At 54.5% G+C, this 18,174-nt stretch overlaps 8 protein-coding genes across 8 annotated transcripts; 3 read left to right on the top strand and 5 right to left on the bottom strand.

Annotated features, from left to right (window-relative positions):
- Positions 1-440: 440 nt before the first annotated feature.
- On the bottom strand, positions 441-2,902 carry BDZ99DRAFT_498712 (uncharacterized protein; the record flags this gene model as incomplete). Its single annotated transcript, XM_033723596.1, has 5 exons — positions 441-697; positions 757-951; positions 1,025-2,231; positions 2,285-2,701; positions 2,799-2,902. 5 exons carry the CDS (start codon positions 2,900-2,902, stop codon positions 581-583), a joined length of 2,040 nt encoding a protein of 679 aa, XP_033576278.1. The 3' UTR covers positions 441-580.
- Positions 2,903-4,000: 1,098 nt separating this feature from the next.
- Positions 4,001-5,266, bottom strand: BDZ99DRAFT_388364 (mitochondrial carrier; the record flags this gene model as incomplete). Its single annotated transcript, XM_033715567.1, has 2 exons — positions 4,001-4,752; positions 4,804-5,266. 2 exons carry the CDS (start codon positions 5,264-5,266, stop codon positions 4,001-4,003), a joined length of 1,215 nt encoding a protein of 404 aa, XP_033576277.1.
- Positions 5,267-5,726: 460 nt separating this feature from the next.
- Positions 5,727-6,703, top strand: BDZ99DRAFT_463159 (uncharacterized protein). Its single transcript, XM_033720015.1, has 4 exons — positions 5,727-5,906; positions 6,014-6,122; positions 6,172-6,225; positions 6,276-6,703. The coding sequence occupies exons 1-4, from the start codon at positions 5,791-5,793 to the stop codon at positions 6,402-6,404; spliced, it is 408 nt and encodes a 135-aa protein (XP_033576276.1). The 5' UTR covers positions 5,727-5,790; the 3' UTR covers positions 6,405-6,703.
- A 402-nt stretch (positions 6,704-7,105) lies between these two features.
- On the top strand, positions 7,106-8,910 carry BDZ99DRAFT_417142 (DNA glycosylase). The gene is made up of 5 exons (XM_033716811.1): positions 7,106-7,143; positions 7,198-8,016; positions 8,127-8,479; positions 8,547-8,666; positions 8,729-8,910. Exons 2-5 carry the CDS (start codon positions 7,240-7,242, stop codon positions 8,793-8,795), a joined length of 1,317 nt encoding a protein of 438 aa, XP_033576275.1. The 5' UTR covers positions 7,106-7,143; positions 7,198-7,239; the 3' UTR covers positions 8,796-8,910.
- Positions 8,911-9,554: 644 nt separating this feature from the next.
- BDZ99DRAFT_498709 (uncharacterized protein) lies at positions 9,555-11,751 on the bottom strand (the record flags this gene model as incomplete). Its single annotated transcript, XM_033723595.1, has 5 exons — positions 9,555-10,629; positions 10,677-10,814; positions 10,866-11,443; positions 11,495-11,583; positions 11,638-11,751. 5 exons carry the CDS (start codon positions 11,749-11,751, stop codon positions 9,782-9,784), a joined length of 1,767 nt encoding a protein of 588 aa, XP_033576274.1. The 3' UTR covers positions 9,555-9,781.
- A 175-nt stretch (positions 11,752-11,926) lies between these two features.
- BDZ99DRAFT_531402 (GINS complex, PSF2 component) lies at positions 11,927-12,965 on the top strand (the record flags this gene model as incomplete). The annotated part of the gene is made up of 3 exons (XM_033726451.1): positions 11,927-12,040; positions 12,202-12,692; positions 12,860-12,965. The coding sequence occupies 3 exons, from the start codon at positions 11,927-11,929 to the stop codon at positions 12,963-12,965; spliced, it is 711 nt and encodes a 236-aa protein (XP_033576273.1).
- An 898-nt stretch (positions 12,966-13,863) lies between these two features.
- On the bottom strand, positions 13,864-15,009 carry BDZ99DRAFT_463156 (uncharacterized protein). Its single transcript, XM_033720014.1, has one exon. The coding sequence runs from the start codon at positions 14,595-14,597 to the stop codon at positions 13,959-13,961; it is 639 nt and encodes a 212-aa protein (XP_033576272.1). The 5' UTR covers positions 14,598-15,009; the 3' UTR covers positions 13,864-13,958.
- Positions 15,010-16,000: 991 nt separating this feature from the next.
- On the bottom strand, positions 16,001-16,672 carry BDZ99DRAFT_531379 (uncharacterized protein). Its single transcript, XM_033726450.1, has one exon. The coding sequence runs from the start codon at positions 16,544-16,546 to the stop codon at positions 16,154-16,156; it is 393 nt and encodes a 130-aa protein (XP_033576271.1). The 5' UTR covers positions 16,547-16,672; the 3' UTR covers positions 16,001-16,153.
- Positions 16,673-18,174: the final 1,502 nt, after the last annotated feature.

Here is an 18,174-nt window from a genome sequence, read left to right as displayed (position 1 = left end):
ATCTTTTTTAGGAGGCGCTGAGGCTAGTCGTGCAGCGGTAAACCACTGCGAAAGAGAGCACGTAACGTTGAACTAAAATCTGCGTACGCCCTGCTGACACTGTCTGGGGTAGCCTCGCGAGTTTACTGGTTGTCCAAAATGCCAAGTTTTTCTCTCGTTCGGACTGCTGAAAACACCATGAGGCTCCTCATGCAGTTGTAAACGAGTGTATGGATTTCTATCACGATATCTGCGTACACCCTGCTGACGCTGTCTGGGGTAGCCTCGCGAGTTTACTAGTTGTCCAAAATGTCAAGTTTTGCTCTCGTTCGGAATGCTGAAAATGCTATGAACCCACTCATGCAGCGGTAAAAGAGTTACAGTCACTCATTTCACATAGTCTGATTTGAGAGGCACGGAATTCGTCTTCGTATTCAAAGACCAATCTCACCATCGAGATTCCAACCCCAAGCAACCAGCTCTCAAATCTCGCCATCCTATGCCCATTATTCCCCCCCCTGTTGCCAACCCCACAGCCGCCACACCACGCCATGCAGGAAAGCAAAAAGGAAAGAGGCACGCTGCAAACTAGAAAGCAAACTTACTTGCTGCTGCGCTCGCTCTCGCCACCCCGGGAGGTCTTCCTCTCGCTGCCCAGACTGCCAGGACTGCCGCTCTTCCGCTCCGGATCAAAGAAGCTCATAGCCTTCGTGAAAGACTGCCTCAAAGTTAGCCATGGCCAGCTTCGACAAGTTATCCAGGTTGGAAGCGCCGTACCTTCTTGATGTTGAATTGCGAGCTCTTCTTCTGGAGAGATGGCCTCGGGCTCCTCAGACCAGCAGTAGCCTCCGGACTCCTCATGCCCCCGATACCCATGCTCGCCATCGCCTCTTTTGCCCTCCGCTCCGCGGCCCTCAGCTCCCTCAGCTCCTGCAGTACCGCATCAAGCGCCTCATCATCATCAATCCGCGCCTGCGGCAGCCCCCCGGGTTAGCACTATTCATTAACCAAAAAAAGTCCCCTCGGAACCTTTCTTTCAGCTCACCTTGGGCGCATACTCCCGGCGCGTATATTCCCTCTCCAGGTCCAGAATCGCCTGCGCCGTCTGCGTCAACTTCTTCGTGATCTCGACCGGGATGATCGGGCTGCCCGTGCGCCGCCCTTCGGCCAGCAACGCCGCGTGGTCCGCCTGGAACGCGGCGACGGCGTGCTGCACCGCGTACTTGAAGCGCACTTCGGCGTCGAGCGCGGCCTGGGAGCGCGTCGAGGACGTGGCGCTGCCGCTGGTGGTGGTGGTGGTGCGGCCCGGGTTGCTAGAGTTGGAGAACTGGTGCGCACGGCCGCCGTGGCGGGGTGGGAGGGGTGGAGGGATGCTACTGTCGCCGTAGCTGGGGAGCCGGAGGGCGGAGAGGTGCGAGGGGAGGGAGTTTGAGTTGAAGGACCATTCCGAGGACGGGTTCGTGGACCGGTGCGAGTTGTTGGGGTCCGTCATGGCGGAGGCGCGGTCGGGGAGGCTGGCGAGGTAGCCGTTGACCGTGGGGTCGGAGCGGGAGTGTGACTCTTGGAGCGGTGCGAAGGTCCTAGGAGGGAAGGGGAAGCCTTGGGAGTGGACGGCTAAAGGAGAAGCCGGTTCGGCATAGGAGTAGGCGTTCGAAGGATACTCCTGCTCGTAGACGGTAGGTAAGGGTGGTGTCGCCGGCTGGTGAATGGTGGTGTGAATATCGTGCGAGAAGATCTGTCCATGTCCCAGTCCAGCGTCAGATGGCTCCTCTTGGTCCTTTTGCTGCTCTTGCTGCTCTTGCTGCTCTTGCTGCTCTTGCTGCTCTTGCTGCTCTTGCTGCTCTTGCTGCTCTTGCTCATCGTGCTCGTCGTCGCCCTCGTTATCGTTATCTCTTCCTTCCAACAACCTCAAAGCCAGATCGAAAGCCCGCTCCCTCTCCTCTGGACTGGCCAGCTCCTCGTCTAACATGTTTGGCGACGCTGGCAATCTTGCGCTAAGCTCTTCCAGGCTCATCTTCGAGAGGAGCACGTCGGGACTGACAGTTCTGTTGCGGTGTGCTGTTGTAGAGACTGACAAGTGTTGAAGTTGTAGAAGAGGAGGAGGCGCAGCGAGGCCTCTATCAGCGCGTCGTGCGGTGAAGCCAACTGCACGCGTCGCGGGTGCTCTTCTTATTGAGTTGTGTGCGGGCAAAACTTCGGGGGCCGGTGGAAAACGAGGCTGCGGGTATTCGCACGTGGCTAACGGGTTGTCCCTATGACCGTTAGTGACGTCGAGGTTGTGCGGGAGACGGCGGTGCAGACGTACCATTCCGCGAATATCGGAACGTCGAAGTAGCCGAGCTCTTCAGAGATTCTATCCAACTGAAGCGTCCTAGGGCCAGCTGTTCTAGACACAATGAGGCCCGAGATACGAGGCGGATATTCACTACTGGCGTTTAAGACTCGCTGAAGAGGCTGGACGTGCAGACCTTCTAGGATGAGGGGCTGTTCAGCTCTCAGATCAAGACCGGGTCTGTGGCTCTCATGGCCTTCACCTAATGATGTCGGAAATCCCTCGCTAGCCGAAGCGAGAGATGAGCTGCTTCGAGTCGATGCCGACAAGTGCGAGAACTGGGCAATCGCTTCGTTTAGCTCATGTTGGAGCGCGTTAAGGATGGATATGTTTGAGGAGTCATCTGGATCGATAATGCACCCAGTCCGTTCGTCGACATGGTCCTGGATTCTGCAAAGAAAGTTGGGTCTCGAGAAGCGGTCTAAGTTGGCGACAATGCATAGTTAGTCTCGCTGTTGGCAATATGAGCGTTGTCTGGAAGACTAACCTTTCATACCGACTCCCGATGTACAAGAATATACTTGAGAAAAAGGCATCTCCATCTGAGTCTACGGTTAATGCTAATATAGCTGGATTATATGAGCTAGACATTACCAGACTTTTGTAGACATATACGCTGTATGAATGGGCGCTTCGATTAAGTGAATGGAATCTATATCTGCTGGCTGTACACGCATATACAGTCGTGTACCATCATGCATCGAAGTCTTTCTAGGCTCGCTGCATGTCCACGCTGGCACATGAAGGTGTTGACGAAGCTCAAAGTGTAAATTGGATCTCGTGGTCGGGATTCGAAGCTTTACCAAAGAAAGAGCGCGTGAGCTGATGGAGCTGGCAGTAGCCACGTTGGTGAATGTGAATCATAGCAACAGGGACCGATATTACCCGTAAGACCTTAACATGACCGGGCGTATGACATCTTGAGGGGGTGGTTGACACGTTCATTTTTACGCCGCTGATTTATCGTTGGGTTGGTGAATGGATGAGTAGTGAGAGGATCATGGTTGTGTCCAATCTTTGCTGGAAGTCACATCATGACGAGACCGGAAATGAATGAGTAATATCGAGGAAATGTCGAGTAGAGTATGTGAGTGGAAGGGATAGAGGCAGAGTGATGATGGACACGACAAAAATGAGACTCTGGATTGGGGTGTCTGGAGCACTACAAGGACTATGAATCTGGAGAACAGCTTACTGAACTGTTAAGACTACCTGTATATGTACGTGAGATTTCGCTATAAGTTACTTATCAGTGGAAGGAGATGGTCGAAGACTAATAGGTGCTCAGCGTAAACGCAAGACTTGATCGATATTGTATTTTCAAAGAAGCACCCACCGCATCGATGCAACGACAACGCTCACATCAGCCAAACTAGACACTCTAGACTGCTGAGTATGGCACTAGCAATCGCATCCCACTCCGAAGCAAACACTTAGGCATGCTTAAAACTCCCGATAGCAGCATGTACGCCGCAAACGCCAGAAAACCCATCCACCGATCCGTTCCTGACCAGCCACCCAGACCCAAGGTAAATGCTGTCAACTATGTACAAGGACGAAGGGAATGGAAAGTGATGCTCAACGTGAGGGATATACCGCAGGTAGAACAATATGAAATCGGTGTGAGCTTTTGCCCACACAGGCCAAATCTTGGAAGTTTACCTTTTGAGATAAGAATGGTCTGTGAGCTCATCTTGCGCGATCCAATTCAAGTATCTCCTGGCCTTCGCGTTTCAGCTCAAACGTTGCTTGTTTAAGGCTTTCGTAAGTCAGCATCGTCGTCATGGCCGCCGGCACCGCGCGAACCATGTTGGTCCCCATGCCGTTATAGAAAGCTCTCCAGCCTTCCTCAGCCAAGATCGTCCTACATGTTCGTATGACGCCACGGTACCGTAGAACGTTGACCATTCCATCGGATGATGCCGTTCCTGGTGGTCGAGTTTGATATCCATGCGCATGACCGCCACGGAAGGCAATCTCCTCGGGAGACGCTGTCGGCAAAGAGCGCTGCTGCGTTTGCAGCCTCGTTCGGAGGACTTCGTGCGGATATGTCGCAGAGGTGGCGCATATCTTACTAAGGAATGTGGCCCCTAGGATTCCAAGCCAATGGATGTCTTCTTCCGTTGATGCCTGTCCCATTTCCAGACCAGTGAACTTCATTTTGAAGAATTCGTATAGTGGGAACTGAATTGCAACATGCGTTAGGCCGAGCAACGCGGGAGAGAGGCCTGAATAGAACGCTGCCAGGCCTTCACTCTTGTACATCTTCCGAAAGGCATCCATAGTCCCTTTGTACTGCCATGGTGGTCGGTGTTCTTCCGATGCTCGCGAACTGACTTGTGACATCAGGCGCGTCTTGATCACCCATATAGGGTTTGTCGCCAGCGTCGAACAGGCCCCGGCAGAAATGGAAGCGGATATCCGGGCTACCCATTTGTTCTCTGAAAGCTTTGTCAGCATTGTTTATGAGAGGGGTATTCACCAACACTGACCAATACGTTCGTATAGGTAGTCCTTTGAGGCATCGTAGACACTCATATAGACAGCCCAGGTGGGCAGGTATCCTAGCAACATTGGCCCAAGGCCTCTGTACATACCGCGCACTCCATCCTCCTTCCAGATGACCCGCGCGGTCCCGAGCAGTCCGTTGTAGATCGCTCGCGTATGTCTGACATTGTTTCGAGGCCGAAAAGACCCTTGAGCCTGAAGACGAGTTTTGATTACGTCTAGCGGACAAGTGACTATACCGGAAGCCACACCGGCAGAGGCGCCGCAGAAGCCATTGATGGAGGAACTGGAGAGTCCGGCGCAGAAGACTGCGAGACTAGAAGAGAATGAGCGGGTGCCTGGTACATGATTGGAAGTGCCGGTCGAAGACACCATGGCCGTCGTCGGCGCATACCGTTGTTGTGAGTGTCTCGGGGACGGCGGCGAAGGGCTATCTTGTGCGGACATGGTGAGAGCTAGCCACACACCATGGGTAAGCCTAAGTCAAAGAGCCCATGGAGGGCATATTGGAGCTATGGAAGGGGGTGTCGCACTTCCCGTCGTCCCCTTCAAAGTGCCTCAGTGTGCGGAGCCCCGCAGCACTTGAGTGACACTGGGCACAATGGCTAACGATTGAACAGCTCCATTGACGGGTGGACGCAGAGGTGAAGCCGTGGTGGGGGGGAGAACAAAGCGGTGCTTTTGGGAGGCTTGTCAGCAGGCAAAAGAAAGCTCGCGGTGCTGAGGGAATGGTGGACACGCTCGGGCGGAGAGGTGAACTCTGGGCACGCGGACTCGAGCAAAGACAGCAGAAGTTGCGCAAAGGCGGATGGAGTGGAGTGGGGGCACAGGGCCTGTCACCAAGCTCGGAGGAAGTGCCAAGCCGCCGCCAATTCGTTTCGCTCACTGGACGACTTCACCTGCCAGCATCTGCAACCACCACCTCGACCTCCGCCCGAGCCTCTACTGTCGCCCCGACAGCCATTGCAATCATGTCGCAGCCCTCCCTCGCGCCCTTTGTCCTCAAGCGGCAGTGGCTGACCCGGTGGATGAAGCCATTGGCAAACTGGTATGCCAATGCGTCGGGCTACAGGAAGCTCGGCTTGAGGTACGACAACCCTCCTCGAACCCAATTGCTCTGGCAGAGCATCTTGGAGCCCTCGAAAACTATTGTCTTTGATATGGAGGGTGTATCTGACTTGGTGTGATCCACAGAGCCGATGACCTGATCCCGGAGGAGAACGACACCGTGCTTCTCGCCCTCAAGCGACTCCCTCCCAAGGAAGCCTACGACCGTGTTTTCCGCATGCGACGTGCATTCCAGGTTTGAGCGCCGGACAAATGCTGATTGGACAATTGCTAAGATGTGCCAGCTTTCGCTATCCCACCAGCTTCTCCCTAAGGAAGAGCACACAAAGCCGGAGGAGGTAAAGCAAACTCGATACTAGCGACCATACTGCAAGACTGACAGGCTTAGGATGTTCCATATCTGACCCCTCTCATCCAAGAGATCGAGGCCGAGCTTAAGGAGCGCGAAGATTTGGAGGCGATGGTGATAGAAAAGCCAACGGTGCAAAAGAAGCACGGCCCCAAGCTGTACCATTAGAGAATTGGAGGGCAAGAGCGAAAATCTCCTTGATACTCGGAGTGTGTTTATGTGCATTAGAGTGTATATCAGCTGCATCAAAACGTCGAGTTCGCCCATCTTTCTTTGCTTGCGCAGGACCCCTCAATATATCAAACTGTAAATCTTGTGTCGTCACTTACCCACGATCTCTTGTGCGGAACCCTAAGAGATGGCATTTTAGTCGTCGGATTGTGCTCTGAAGTGATTCCAGGCGTGGCGCAGTTTCAAGGCAATCAGATCTCATCGAGTCTTTAGTTGACCTCAATTCTGTTTTCAGGTGCTAACCTTGACAAAACTCGATACTCAATTTCGGCATAGCCTGAAATGTGACTGCTGCATGCTGTTTTCCATCAAATCGTTGCTATTGCTCGAAGATATTAGATGAGATCGATGACGCTTGGTGGCCTTGCGAGCCAACATGAAGCACTTTGAACATGTGAATACCACAGTCGAATGATTGGAACACAGGTCCCGAAACAACCTAGTTAGTTCTATCTATATTCTATGCTTTCATATTTGCTTAAAGTGATTATGAAAAGAACGCCACTAATTGGTCACATAAGCAGCCAGCATTCTTGGCCTCGGAACTCCGGTCATGTGGCAGCGCGAATGTCAGCGCGAACCTCGACCTCATCCACTCGACGCGTGAGCTTCTCACCGTTGCATGTCGCTGCGAACGATACCTTTCAAACCTAGTTTCCTATCAAGGGTCTCGAAAGTATACAAAACCTCTTACCCTCAGTCCAGGCTAAATTTCTAAGAAAACCCGCAGAAATCAACTCCATCCAATCTACGTCATCCAGCCTTTTCCACCATGGCTCTCCGCCGCTCCACGCGCCGTTCTACAGGCACTGCTGGTGATGTGCCTGAACCTATTGTTCAAAATGGCACTCCAAAGTCTACAACTGCAAAGAAACCCAAGACTGCATCTACCAAAGCCCCCGCAGCCTCCCAGAAGCGCAAACCCGCAGCCTCCAAGAAGCGCAAACCCGCAGCATCCCCATCCTCACCGATCGAACCCTCGAAAAGCCTCCCAGAACCTGAACCCGAGTTCACAGCCCCAACAACCCCCACAGCCAAGCGCCGCAGAACACAACCGGCAAAAGATGCACCCAAACCGCCTCCCATCACGCCCACGCCCTCAGGAATCGGTCTCATGGTCTCCTCCTCCCCGATCCCGTTCCCAAGCAACATCAGCACAAAGCAGAAGCCACGCCCAGCAGAACCACACGCCACCAACGCGGTGTTATCCACTCCCGGTGGATCGCGGGTCTCGGCCTATACGTCTTCACCCGTGAAGCAGCCTTCTCTCGACGCAGTGCCAGAAGAAGTGCCAGAAGCAGAACCTACCCCCAAGAAAGCCAAGCGCGCAAAGAAAGCTGCGATAGTAACCGGCCCAGCCCTCGGCGTGCCCCCACCCACCTCGACAACCGAGACTCTTCTGCAAGACGCGTGCGCCCATTTACTAAAAGTCGACCCCAAGCTCGCCCCCGTGATCGAGCAACACCACTGCAAGATGTTCTCGCCCGAAGGCCTTCAGGAAGTGGTGGAGCCGTTCCAAGCACTCGCGAGTGGAATTATAGGACAGCAGGTACTTACTCACCCCTCTGCTTTTCCCAAAAACTTCATATGATCATGTTCAAAGCCCACTTCTACTCTTTATCATAAATAAAATAAGTAATCTAACCACTCGATCCCCAGGTCTCCGGCGCCGCCGCCGCCTCTATAAAGCGCAAATTCATCACCCTCTTTCCCCCATCCTCCTCCGCCGACTCCACCTCCTCCTTCCCCGCCCCCGCTCTCGTCGCCAGCACCCCCCTCGAAACGCTCCGCACAGCCGGCCTCTCGCAACGCAAAGCCGAGTACATCCAAGGCCTGGCCCAAAAATTCGCGTCCGGCGAACTCAGCGCGCAGAAACTGGCCTCCGCGACCGACGACGAAGTGATGGAGATGCTGATCGCCGTGCGTGGATTGGGCCGGTGGAGCGTGGAGATGTTTGCGTGTTTCAGCCTGAAGCGGTGCGATGTGTTTAGTACTGGTGATTTGGGGGTGCAGTGAGTTGAATCCATCCAGTTTTGATATCTGAGTGTGGACACGAGTGCTGATTTGTGTGTTTTGCAGGCGCGGCATGGCTGCTTATGTTGGTAAGGATGTGGCGAAGCTGAAAGGGAAGGGTGGCAAGTGGAAGTATATGAGTGAGCAGGATATGCTAGATATGGCGGCCAAGTTCTCGCCGTACAGGTACGTGTTTCCCGCATTTATACTCGCAATGTGTGGGAGATGAAGGAGCTAACGGGCAGTAGGAGTCTGTTTATGTGGTATATGTGGAGAATTGAGGATGTTGATGTTAGTGTTATGCAGGGTACTTGAGAGAATGATGGGTCACTGAGTTAGGGACGGTAGCGGAGACAAAAGATAGTTATGTGACAAATGTTGTATGTAGGTACAAGTCTTCTCAGGAAATATCGACCATTTCTTATGCGATACCTGGTGGTATCATTTGTGTGAAGTCTTCTGCCATTGCTTAGGGCTCCAAAGTACGTTCATGAGTGTGCGAATGCCATCTCGTATGAGTGTTTAACTCATATCCTAACTCCGCCGTTTAAGGGGACTTGCCTTGACGTGCCCACTGTTCCTTAGAGTACCGACCCTACTTGTGCTGGTTTCTCCTTCGCCTCCAACCATCGAGGTCCACTGCTACGCAGTTCAATCCCCGACCACTTACCCTTAAACAACGGGACTTAAGATGTTGATGGGAGCTAGACCTTCTTCACTAGCAAGAGTTGGAGTCGCGCATAGATACCACTCACTACACGTTCGTTAAAATCTCACACTTCCAGGGTCCAACTTCAAACCTCTCCTTACATACCTACCATTTCTTCGCACCATCCAACTAACCAAACAGACACAGACGTAAACCACTCAGCGATCCCCAAAAAGGATCTTGACCGACTACAGCGCAAGAGCGCAGTGGTAGCTGGGTGGGCTCGTTTCTGCTATTTCGTTTTGCCAAGTTCGATTGGAGTTTTCGCATCCCACTGGGAATATGGACGGGGTTTTCTATTCCTATGAGCATAGAAGACGTTTGCGCGCGCATATAGCACCTCGAATTCCTCGCGAAGAAGCTCAGACGTAGCAGAAAGCTCTATACAAGCAAGCTCTATACACATTAGAATCACATTCAAGCTATTTAGACACATTCTACAGCGCTTCTCTCAGCAGACTCTAAATCGCGAGCTGGGCATTGTACCTTTATCTACGCGCGCGTCGAGTATATCGACGACCTCCACGAGGGGGTAACCAGACTGTGCTTGTCGATGCGACGGACGAAACGCTTCAGAATCAGACCCACCCCCTCACCACATGAACCGTTGGATCTTCCCCGGCTCCTGCGGCCACACGAACCCCCGATACAGGAAAATGTACGCCGTAACAGTGTTCACAGCCAAATGCCATCCCGTCTCCAGACACAACCGCAGGTCATACCCTTGCCAGAGCGCAGGAACTTTCCCCGTCACACCACTGAGCGGCTTCGACGCGATTTTCTCGGCGCGTGGTGTGCTTGAAGAACCACCCCCCGCGGCCGTGCTGGGGACATGAAGCCGCCACATAATCCACGGAATGATAAAGTAGCGCGGCTCGACCAAAGGAGCCGTAACGACCGAAAGCGTCGTTGTCGCAAGCCACACGAGGACAAAACTGGCCGGGCAGGAATGATCTCCCGCGGGTGCGGCGGCGCGTTTCAGCTCCTTGCCGCGACTCGTTTTCGACGACGACTCCGCTTGATTTGGAATTTGAGAGTCGCGGGAGATACCGAGGGTGTGCATCACAAGCCACCCGCAGCAGTAGTATGCAGGTACGGCGAGGTATTTGAGTTGTGGGTGGTGTCGGAGGATCCGGAACACGTAGAAGACGTAATGGCGGTTGTCTGCTAGGGTGAAGGGGTGGATGATGGTGTTGTAGTGAACGGTGAGGGTTGCTAGTATCATGCAGATGATAGCGATGATGATTCGTGGTGGTTTGGAGGTGGTTGGGATAGATAGGTGGGCCTCTAGGAATGGTTGGATCTTCCCTTGGAAGAGTCGGTTGCTCAGTGGTGTTAGGAAGAGCGGAATGGTAAGCGGGAATGAGAAGAAGAAGATGTATGGCCAGATGTAAAGCATCTGTGAGAAATGCAAAGTTGCAACATGGTTTGATTTGTCACCTGGTGAGTTAGCAGTGTGTATGAGAGCTTGTTGATATTGAGCATACCGAGAACAACACCACCATTCCAGGCTACGAAGCCACCAAAAGCTACTAATAGGGTGAAATAGGGTACGGCAACCTTCATAAGAGACGGTAATCTTCCTACAGCTGCTAGGCCTGCAGAAACAATGACGATGAAATAATCTGCGGGAGTTTAGACAGATTGCCTTACGGAAGAACGACATGACTAATTACCTTCTACTCCCGCCTGATTCACAGGGCAGTCATATAGTGTGGAATGTGTCCAGCTATGTTTCAGAGCCTCCAGTGGAGTCTGTTTCGTAGTGGCGTTATTCTCAGCAGATGCCCTTCCGTTTTTGAGCACTTCCAACACGGCCAAGCCAGCAGGAAACACAGCCACCCAGAAGATGTTCGTCTGTCGAAATAGGAGTGCTACGATACCTAGTAGTATCGTTTGGACTGTAGATCCCAGCTCAGATGCTCTGGGTCGCCGTGATTGTAGGAGCGTTATGTAGCTCTCCAAGACGCATAGCGTTGACACAACGTCTGTGTAGTATAACGCAGAGAAGAAGAACAACGGAGGAAAAAGGGAAATGTTGAGCGCGGAGTGAGCATCAAATAAAAAGCCCTGCAATCTCCGCCCACTTTGGAAATCCACTCGGTTCGCTTCCTTCCCTCTTGCTTCACGGAGAAGCCGCAATATCCTGAAGGATGACAATAATATACCACATATTGCGGTGATATTGACAAGTCTTAGGATGTCTATATCGCAACGGCCCGTAACCAGGTAGACTAGATATGAAACGAGATATCTGATAAGGACATTAGAGGAAGAAACATGTGCATTGAGAGGACAGATTTACAATCCTGGGGGCGTCGTGATTTTAGGATCCCACTGACTAAATGCACCAGAGCAGTAGACTTGTGCCTGTCGAACATGAAACACTTCATCCTATGAGTTCATATTAGATGTTGAGGTATGGCATAATGCTCCTTGGGCACATACTAAATACGGATCAGGGACAATCGAAGACAGTTTGCGCTGCCATACTGCGCTGACTACCGCTATGCAGACCAATGCAGTCCGCGACGCCCACAAATCGCTGTTGGAGAAGCTCATTTCATTGCTAAGTTCAGGTGAAGTTGAGAATTTTCAAATGACGAAGTATTGTTGATGGATGCAGGTCAGATTTATGGACCTCACAAAAGCACATCGCTAAACTCGACGCGCCCAAGGGTCCTTCACTACCACCAACGAACTCTCATCCTTCTCCCTCCACCATACAACCACCACAATGGCTCTCCCTCTCCCCCCAGGCCTCACGCCCCCCGAAATCGCCTTTCTCTGCGAAATGGAGCTCGTCACCGTGATCCCCCGTCAACGGCTCGAAGGACTAGACTTGCTAGGCGTGAGTTGAACCCCTCCACACAACTCCGCAAAGCACCACACACACTGTACGTCCCAACCAGCTCTCACAGACAGCCCCTATGCCGCTCTCTTCATCCACCCCGCCCAAATCACTCAAACTACTCAACTACAATTCCGACTAAACTAACCAGCTTCACACAGGGCCGCACACCCCCCCTCCACCCCCCCCAACGCGCCAACCTCCCCCTCTGGCTCGCCCTCCTCCTGAAACGCCAACGCCGCGCCAACATCCTCCCGCCCCCCTGGCTGTCCCCGCCCGCCCTCGCCGCCATTCTCGAGCTCGAAAGCACCGCCCACGCCGCCGCGCCGCCGCGCCTGCCCCTCGCACCGCCCGGCATCCTGCCCATCTCGCCGCCCTTCCTGCCCTCCAGCACCGCCGACGCGCCGCGCGACGCACTGCCGTACCACTGGCTCGAGCTGGGCGAGATACTGCTGGAGGCCGCGAGCGACGACTTCGAGGACCCGGATGCGGTGAGGCGGCTCATGCGCGATCTGCGCGAGGTGCGCATGGCGAATATGCGCAAAGGGGTCGAGGTGTTTGATGCGCAGGGGGGGCTGAGTATGACGGGGTTTGGGGGCATGGAGGTGGCGGAGGGGCGGGCGTTTATTGGGGGGGTGATTGATGGGTTGAGGTTAGTTTTGCGGTCTTTTTCGTTGTTGCTGTTAGCGTTGAGGGGAGGGGAGGCAAGGGATTCATGGAGCGCGGGGTATAGGTCGATGGGTATTTGCAAAGTGGGATGGTATGGGAAGAGGGCAGCAGTCAAGTTGGATGTAACAGCGTACTGATTCATGCCCACAGGAAGATCGGCGCCGCGCGCGAGCGCAGCGGCGATGGCGACCAGGACGATCAGGATAATGGGTTTCCGTCGACGGCGGACGACTACGATGACGAGATGGATATGTGAGGGGGGGGGGGGTCTCGCATCTTGGCCATCGCTCACGGCTTTATCGACGCCTGGACCTGAGGTTGGACTTCCAGGCTGGTAGAGTGGAGTACGATTCATGAATCAAACGTTAAGTCGCGACATGCTCTCGTGCTTCAGGGAGATCGTGGGGAATACGACTCGTGGATACGCTTTGGGTTACGACGTGCTGTCGTACTCGTGCTCTGGGGCGAACTCACAACAGCCACGCCCTGTCGGTGAGGGCGTTGAACCTCAACAGCGAACAGTTTTTGGCTGAGAGACTATAGAGGAGCCTCGTAACTCTACATATGAAGGGGATACATAAGAAGGTTTGTCGGCATCACCGGCAACACGGCGACGAGGCTGCGGAGAAACTGTGGTATAATCTCGTATAGCGGCGTCTCACGGGCCGCTCTCTTCAACCACGACTCATACACAACGGCAACAATCCACGGCAAAGAACCAAAATAGCCAAATAGATAGCAAAGAACCAGCGTCGTGCTTGGCACTCAACTTACTTGCTTGAGCCGTCTAACATAGAACTGTGAGCGGGAGACATGCAACCGACGCTTAATCCAAACCCTTAAACCGCACATCCCAAAACCACACCACAAACGTCCTGCATTACCTATTCCAGCTCACACAGATAGTCCGCAAACGTTTTGGACCCTTGCGGGACCCGGCATGCCGCGCTAACTACCCTCTACAATAGCGTTAGAGAAGAATCACTACGGTATCCTTGGTATTGGCGGCGCTACGATCATAATTGATCGTGCATCGCAGGTTCGATGGATCGTGTCCATGAATCTTGCAAAGCGTCCCACGACTCATGTCGCGATTTGCCCTTATGTTGATCTATCGCGCAATCACATAATAATGGTCTGAGGTAATGTAAGATCTTCACTTTTCCTACCTGATCTATCCTACCCCTTTAGGAAAAAACATTCACCGTCTTCATCTTTTCTTCATCCGAAACCGCTCCAAGCTCTCGGTTCACCACGGGCCGAGAGCACGCTCCTCCGCTAGTGTCAGCAACCCAACGCCAGCCCGTGTCTTGAATCCTTCAGCAGTTCGCGATGACATAGAGGGGCCACAAACGTCCCGCAGCTTACCCAAACTCACCAAGACCTGCGCAGAACCCTTACCAAGGTCCAAGCCCTCTTTCTTCAAGGCACCCCTCTCGTCACGGGAGAGCAACCATGTTGCAGTTAACTGCACGCTGATCACAATCTTCCCGGACAACCAGGTACTGTAGGGGGAGCTCTCCCCCGTAACCCATGCATCCGTACACAAGGGTATCAATATACCCCTACCCTGCCCTATCCGGGCCCGAAGTTCGCTGCGACGAGCCGCAGAATATCCCAATTGCAGCCAATAACCCGCAGCGCTCGAGCGCACGCACAATCGATAACACGACCCAAGAGAACTCCAGAAAGCCGTTACCGTAGACAGGACCAGGACCAGGGGCAGCGGCCAGCACCCTGGGCGGCCCGCAATGCGGCCAGCATGCCTAGGACGAGCAAGAGGCCCGTTTGCAGGCGAAGCACGTTGTGCTTTGGTTGCGCGGCGGCGGTCCTCACGACCCCCTCGGTCACGACTCCACCTCTTTCCCTCCGGCGCATAAACAACCATCCCACCGCGATCCTCCTCGCGATCCTCCAATGTGCCCGCTCGGGCACCGGATTCGGCGTCTGCGAGTCACGTCCCTTCCCGCTTCTGCTTCGCAGTCAAGACATTATTCCGTGGGCGATCGCAAAAAAGGTGAGCTGTTTGAGAGTTTTTGCATGAGCGAACACCCTACCCTATCGAGGAGAGAGTGGTTTCACATGCGCCCGCTTTAAGCTCTCCATACACAACATCTCAGAAGTATGAGCCGAGGACGTTGTGCCTGCGGGGTGCGGGCAAGAGTGGTGTGCTGTTGACTAGCTTCTTTAAACTAGTGAAACGGTCGAACGCGTTGTGATCGAAAAGTAGTCAGAGATATCATACTGTACACTTTTGTCAAAAAGAGGGGACACAGGGACAAACCTTGAAGGTCCACTTGGTGATGTTTGAGAGGTGAGGATCTCTCCACCATCGCGATATAAGGGACTTGCCGGCATGTATGGGGTTAAGATCGTCGTTCCGAGGCCCTGAATCGGCCCGTTGTCCATGCTGTTCGAGGAAAATTTACCAGGTTAGCTGGACTTTTGAGGTTGTCGTCCCGAACTCCAGACGTTCGGGTTCGTATCGCTGTCATCATGCGCAAACCTTGATAACTTTGTTTATGCTTGACAGGACTCCCTTATGAAAACAGTGGATCATGGACCGCTCTCTTTAGCAAACTCGGAAGTTTGGTTGACCTCGGGAGACCTAAGTATTGCACACGAGACTTTCGGAGCCGTCTGTCTTTAGCACCAAAACTTGCGGTCTGGTATGTAGGCTAGCACCTGTTGAAACTGCGACGTTTATTGAAGCTAAACAACGGTTGAGTATAGCGGATCTGCGCCCACGCAAAACGGACGATACGCCAGGCCATCGGCCGTCGGCCGCGGGAACGTCTTCAGGACGGCGTCCGGCAGAAACTACTGCTATCTACGGAGCATCCCCGAGAAGATCACCAAACTCCAGCAGGGTTAGCCTCTCAAGTTCCAGGCTGACATGCCCGCATCAGGAACATTGACGCTAAAGAGCAGGCCAAACCCTGATGCATAGCAGGGCCGAATCGTGCTTCTGACGGTACTGACGACAACTGAACATGGATGGACTTGTGGATGGCAGTATCGGGATCGACGAGAGCAGAACAACGTCACTTCCAAGCGTCCTGGCACTCTCGTCCGACTTGCCGCACAGGAGAACGAATCCGGTGCAGCTGAAAACTGGGATGGGCGCGGATTTCGTCATGGGAGAGGGTGAAGTGGGCTGGACTCTATTTCGAGTTTGCTGGATGTCAGTGGCTGCAGACGGATTTTGAGGTGGCGGATGCTATGTAGAGAGGCAAGCGGCGATGGCGATGGTGAAGGAAATTGCAGTCGCGTCTCTTCAGGCCTGAATGGATTCTGGAACGCCAACGAGTCGCGCAGTTATCGTAGAAGGTTCAGCGTGGCCACTCAGCTGGCCAATACTTGCGCTTTATTGAATGGAAGGAAGGTAACGTGAGGTTGGGAAACAGCCCGAAAGAGTTGTGCACGATAATTGTTAGGCATTCGTCAATAATTGGCTGCGTTCTTCGTCATGCGCACGAGAGGAAGCGCCCTGAGAGCTGGAGTGATGATGTCGCAGGCCGCAGCCCCTGCCGATAAACATTCGATAGATCTGATCTGCACCCCACAGCCGCAGATGGAGACGGTGCCAATGACAATCGAAAGGCGATGCGGCGGTGCGGCAGATGGGCAGCTGGCCGGCGACGATGCTCTCAGCGGTTCCCACAAGTGCACACATCCTCGGCAAAGGCAGTGCTGCCCAAGAGGCGCCCTCCATGTGGCAAAGACGGGCCTTGGCCGGCGTCGAAGCCGGACTCGGAGATTATGGCAGCGTGGGGTTGTGGAGGGCTGAGACACGGCCGCTGAGAAATGAGGCCTTTCGATAAGTTTGTGCGACATGGTGGTTGGCTGGAGTTGCAAATCGCCAGAGTCATTACCAGCGTGCTGGGAGCGTTGGTGTCAGCAAGCACGAAAAGATGCCGCATCGGGGAGCGTGCAGCACGCAGCTCTCCCAGACGTCAGGCCCGGCGGGAACAGCTGCACCGTCGGTGGCCTCGCATTGCCAGCGTGTCTCCCGCCGTCGCACCGCATCTTGACAGCGTGGTCAACGTGCTTGTGCCACTATCGCGAGACGTCTCCCCAAGTGCTGCTGCTCGGGGCCGTCTCGAAGACTTGAAAAACGAGGCGTACAGGACTCGAGGCACGGAAATGCGACAGCCACGGCCGCGAGATCTGAGACCGGTCGGCTATCGCTAGCAGTTCCAATTGGCCGGATGGACCCGTGCTCGGCAGGGCTTCATGCTGCTGCCGTCTGATTTGGCTGGTCGACGACCAGGCCTCCACCGCTGTGCAGCGATCGCAGCAACGGTTTCTTGGCCGCATTGCTCTGCGCGCTTGTTCCGAGTCCCTGAGTCTGCCGCTGCCCCGTGGCTTTGCTACCTCGTTTCTGCCAACGTGAGATGATGCTCGCCATGCACTTCGCGGTGGACTGATACTTGAGAACACGAGCGCGATAAAAGCTTCGCGGCGTGTATCTGTGGGGCTGGGAAGCATCCAGGTACAGGTTCCTCCACGCAGAAGGCCCCGTATGTGGGGATCTGGCCGTGGAGTGGCCGTGGATCTGGTGCCTGAGGATTGCAGGTGGCTTCGATCTAGAGTGAACTGAGGTCGCCGTACTGCGTCCTTCGCGGCAGCAGCAGCACAGCCGCGAGGATCCGCGGCGATGTTCCTTGCGTTTGTAGTGCCACAATTGCATGATATTGTGAATTGCGACGAGGTGTGCATTAGCAGAGTCCTGGCGACGAGTGGGCGTCCGGGTCTGCAATTCTCGTCACGTCACAGCGCAGGGCCGCGAGCGGGCCAGCTGGGATCGCGGTACGGGCTGGAGAAGCTCACGACGCCACGAGAGAGCAGGAATAGACCACTGGCCGAAATCCTCCGGCTGAGGCAGTTGTTTCGCCCGCGCGTTGGCCGCCGTTGGGCGTCGACGAACGGCTGCTGTTTACTCGATATCTCCCGAGCACGCCGTCTGAAATCTAACAGCGCAGCTCCGTTCGATGCCTCCGGCCGGTGCTGATTGGCAGAGTTCGTGACGGTTTCGAGGCCGGTCCGACTGCAGATATCGCGGGGAGCTCGATGATCGCCCGCGAAGCCTCAAAACGGACGACGTGTGCAAAACGAGCCCTGGCCCCGGCCTCGCGTTGGAGCATCCGCCCGCAAGCCTCCATGCAGGCCGCTACTCTCTCGGTTCAGACCGTGCCCCCCAGCTCTGGTAGCGGAGCTCGACGCGTTGCTGTGGAGTGTGGAGGAGCAGAGTTTTCCGGCGTGCGTGATGTGGGCGGGACTGGGGCTCCCTCACAACGTCCCCGCCAGTTGGTCGCTGTTGGTGGGAGTTGGTGTACTCGCCGCAATATCGCCGCCCCCGCGGATTGGCCGGCGAGGGGCTTGGTGATGAGTCTCGTGTGATTGCGGTTCGACGTTGCGGTCCGTGAGGTGCAAGGTGTGCCAGGGGAGACGGCCAGCGTGCC

Source organism: Mytilinidion resinicola, assembly GCF_010093595.1.
Source record: "Mytilinidion resinicola strain CBS 304.34 unplaced genomic scaffold BDZ99scaffold_10, whole genome shotgun sequence".
Taxonomy (NCBI): Eukaryota; Fungi; Ascomycota; class Dothideomycetes; order Mytilinidiales; family Mytilinidiaceae; genus Mytilinidion; species Mytilinidion resinicola.
This window is presented reverse-complemented; position numbering and strand designations above follow the sequence as displayed.

Excerpts from the sequence above, each read along its gene's own strand:
- BDZ99DRAFT_463159 (XM_033720015.1), top strand. The coding sequence starts at position 5,791 with ATGTCGCAGCCCTCCCTCGCGCCCTTTGTCCTCAAGCGGCAGTGGCTG. Across the intron at positions 6,123-6,171 it reads GCATGCGACGTGCATTCCAG|CTTTCGCTATCCCACCAGCT; the intron begins GTTTGAGCGCCG and ends AAGATGTGCCAG. Across the intron at positions 6,226-6,275 it reads AGCACACAAAGCCGGAGGAG|GATGTTCCATATCTGACCCC; the intron begins GTAAAGCAAACT and ends TGACAGGCTTAG.
- BDZ99DRAFT_531379 (XM_033726450.1), bottom strand. The coding sequence starts at position 16,546 with ATGTCGCACAAACTTATCGAAAGGCCTCATTTCTCAGCGGCCGTGTCT.
- BDZ99DRAFT_463156 (XM_033720014.1), bottom strand. The coding sequence starts at position 14,597 with ATGGTTGTTTATGCGCCGGAGGGAAAGAGGTGGAGTCGTGACCGAGGG.
- BDZ99DRAFT_417142 (XM_033716811.1), top strand. The coding sequence starts at position 7,240 with ATGGCTCTCCGCCGCTCCACGCGCCGTTCTACAGGCACTGCTGGTGAT. Across the intron at positions 8,017-8,126 it reads GTGGAATTATAGGACAGCAG|GTCTCCGGCGCCGCCGCCGC; the intron begins GTACTTACTCAC and ends CTCGATCCCCAG. Across the intron at positions 8,480-8,546 it reads ACTGGTGATTTGGGGGTGCA|GCGCGGCATGGCTGCTTATG; the intron begins GTGAGTTGAATC and ends TGTGTTTTGCAG.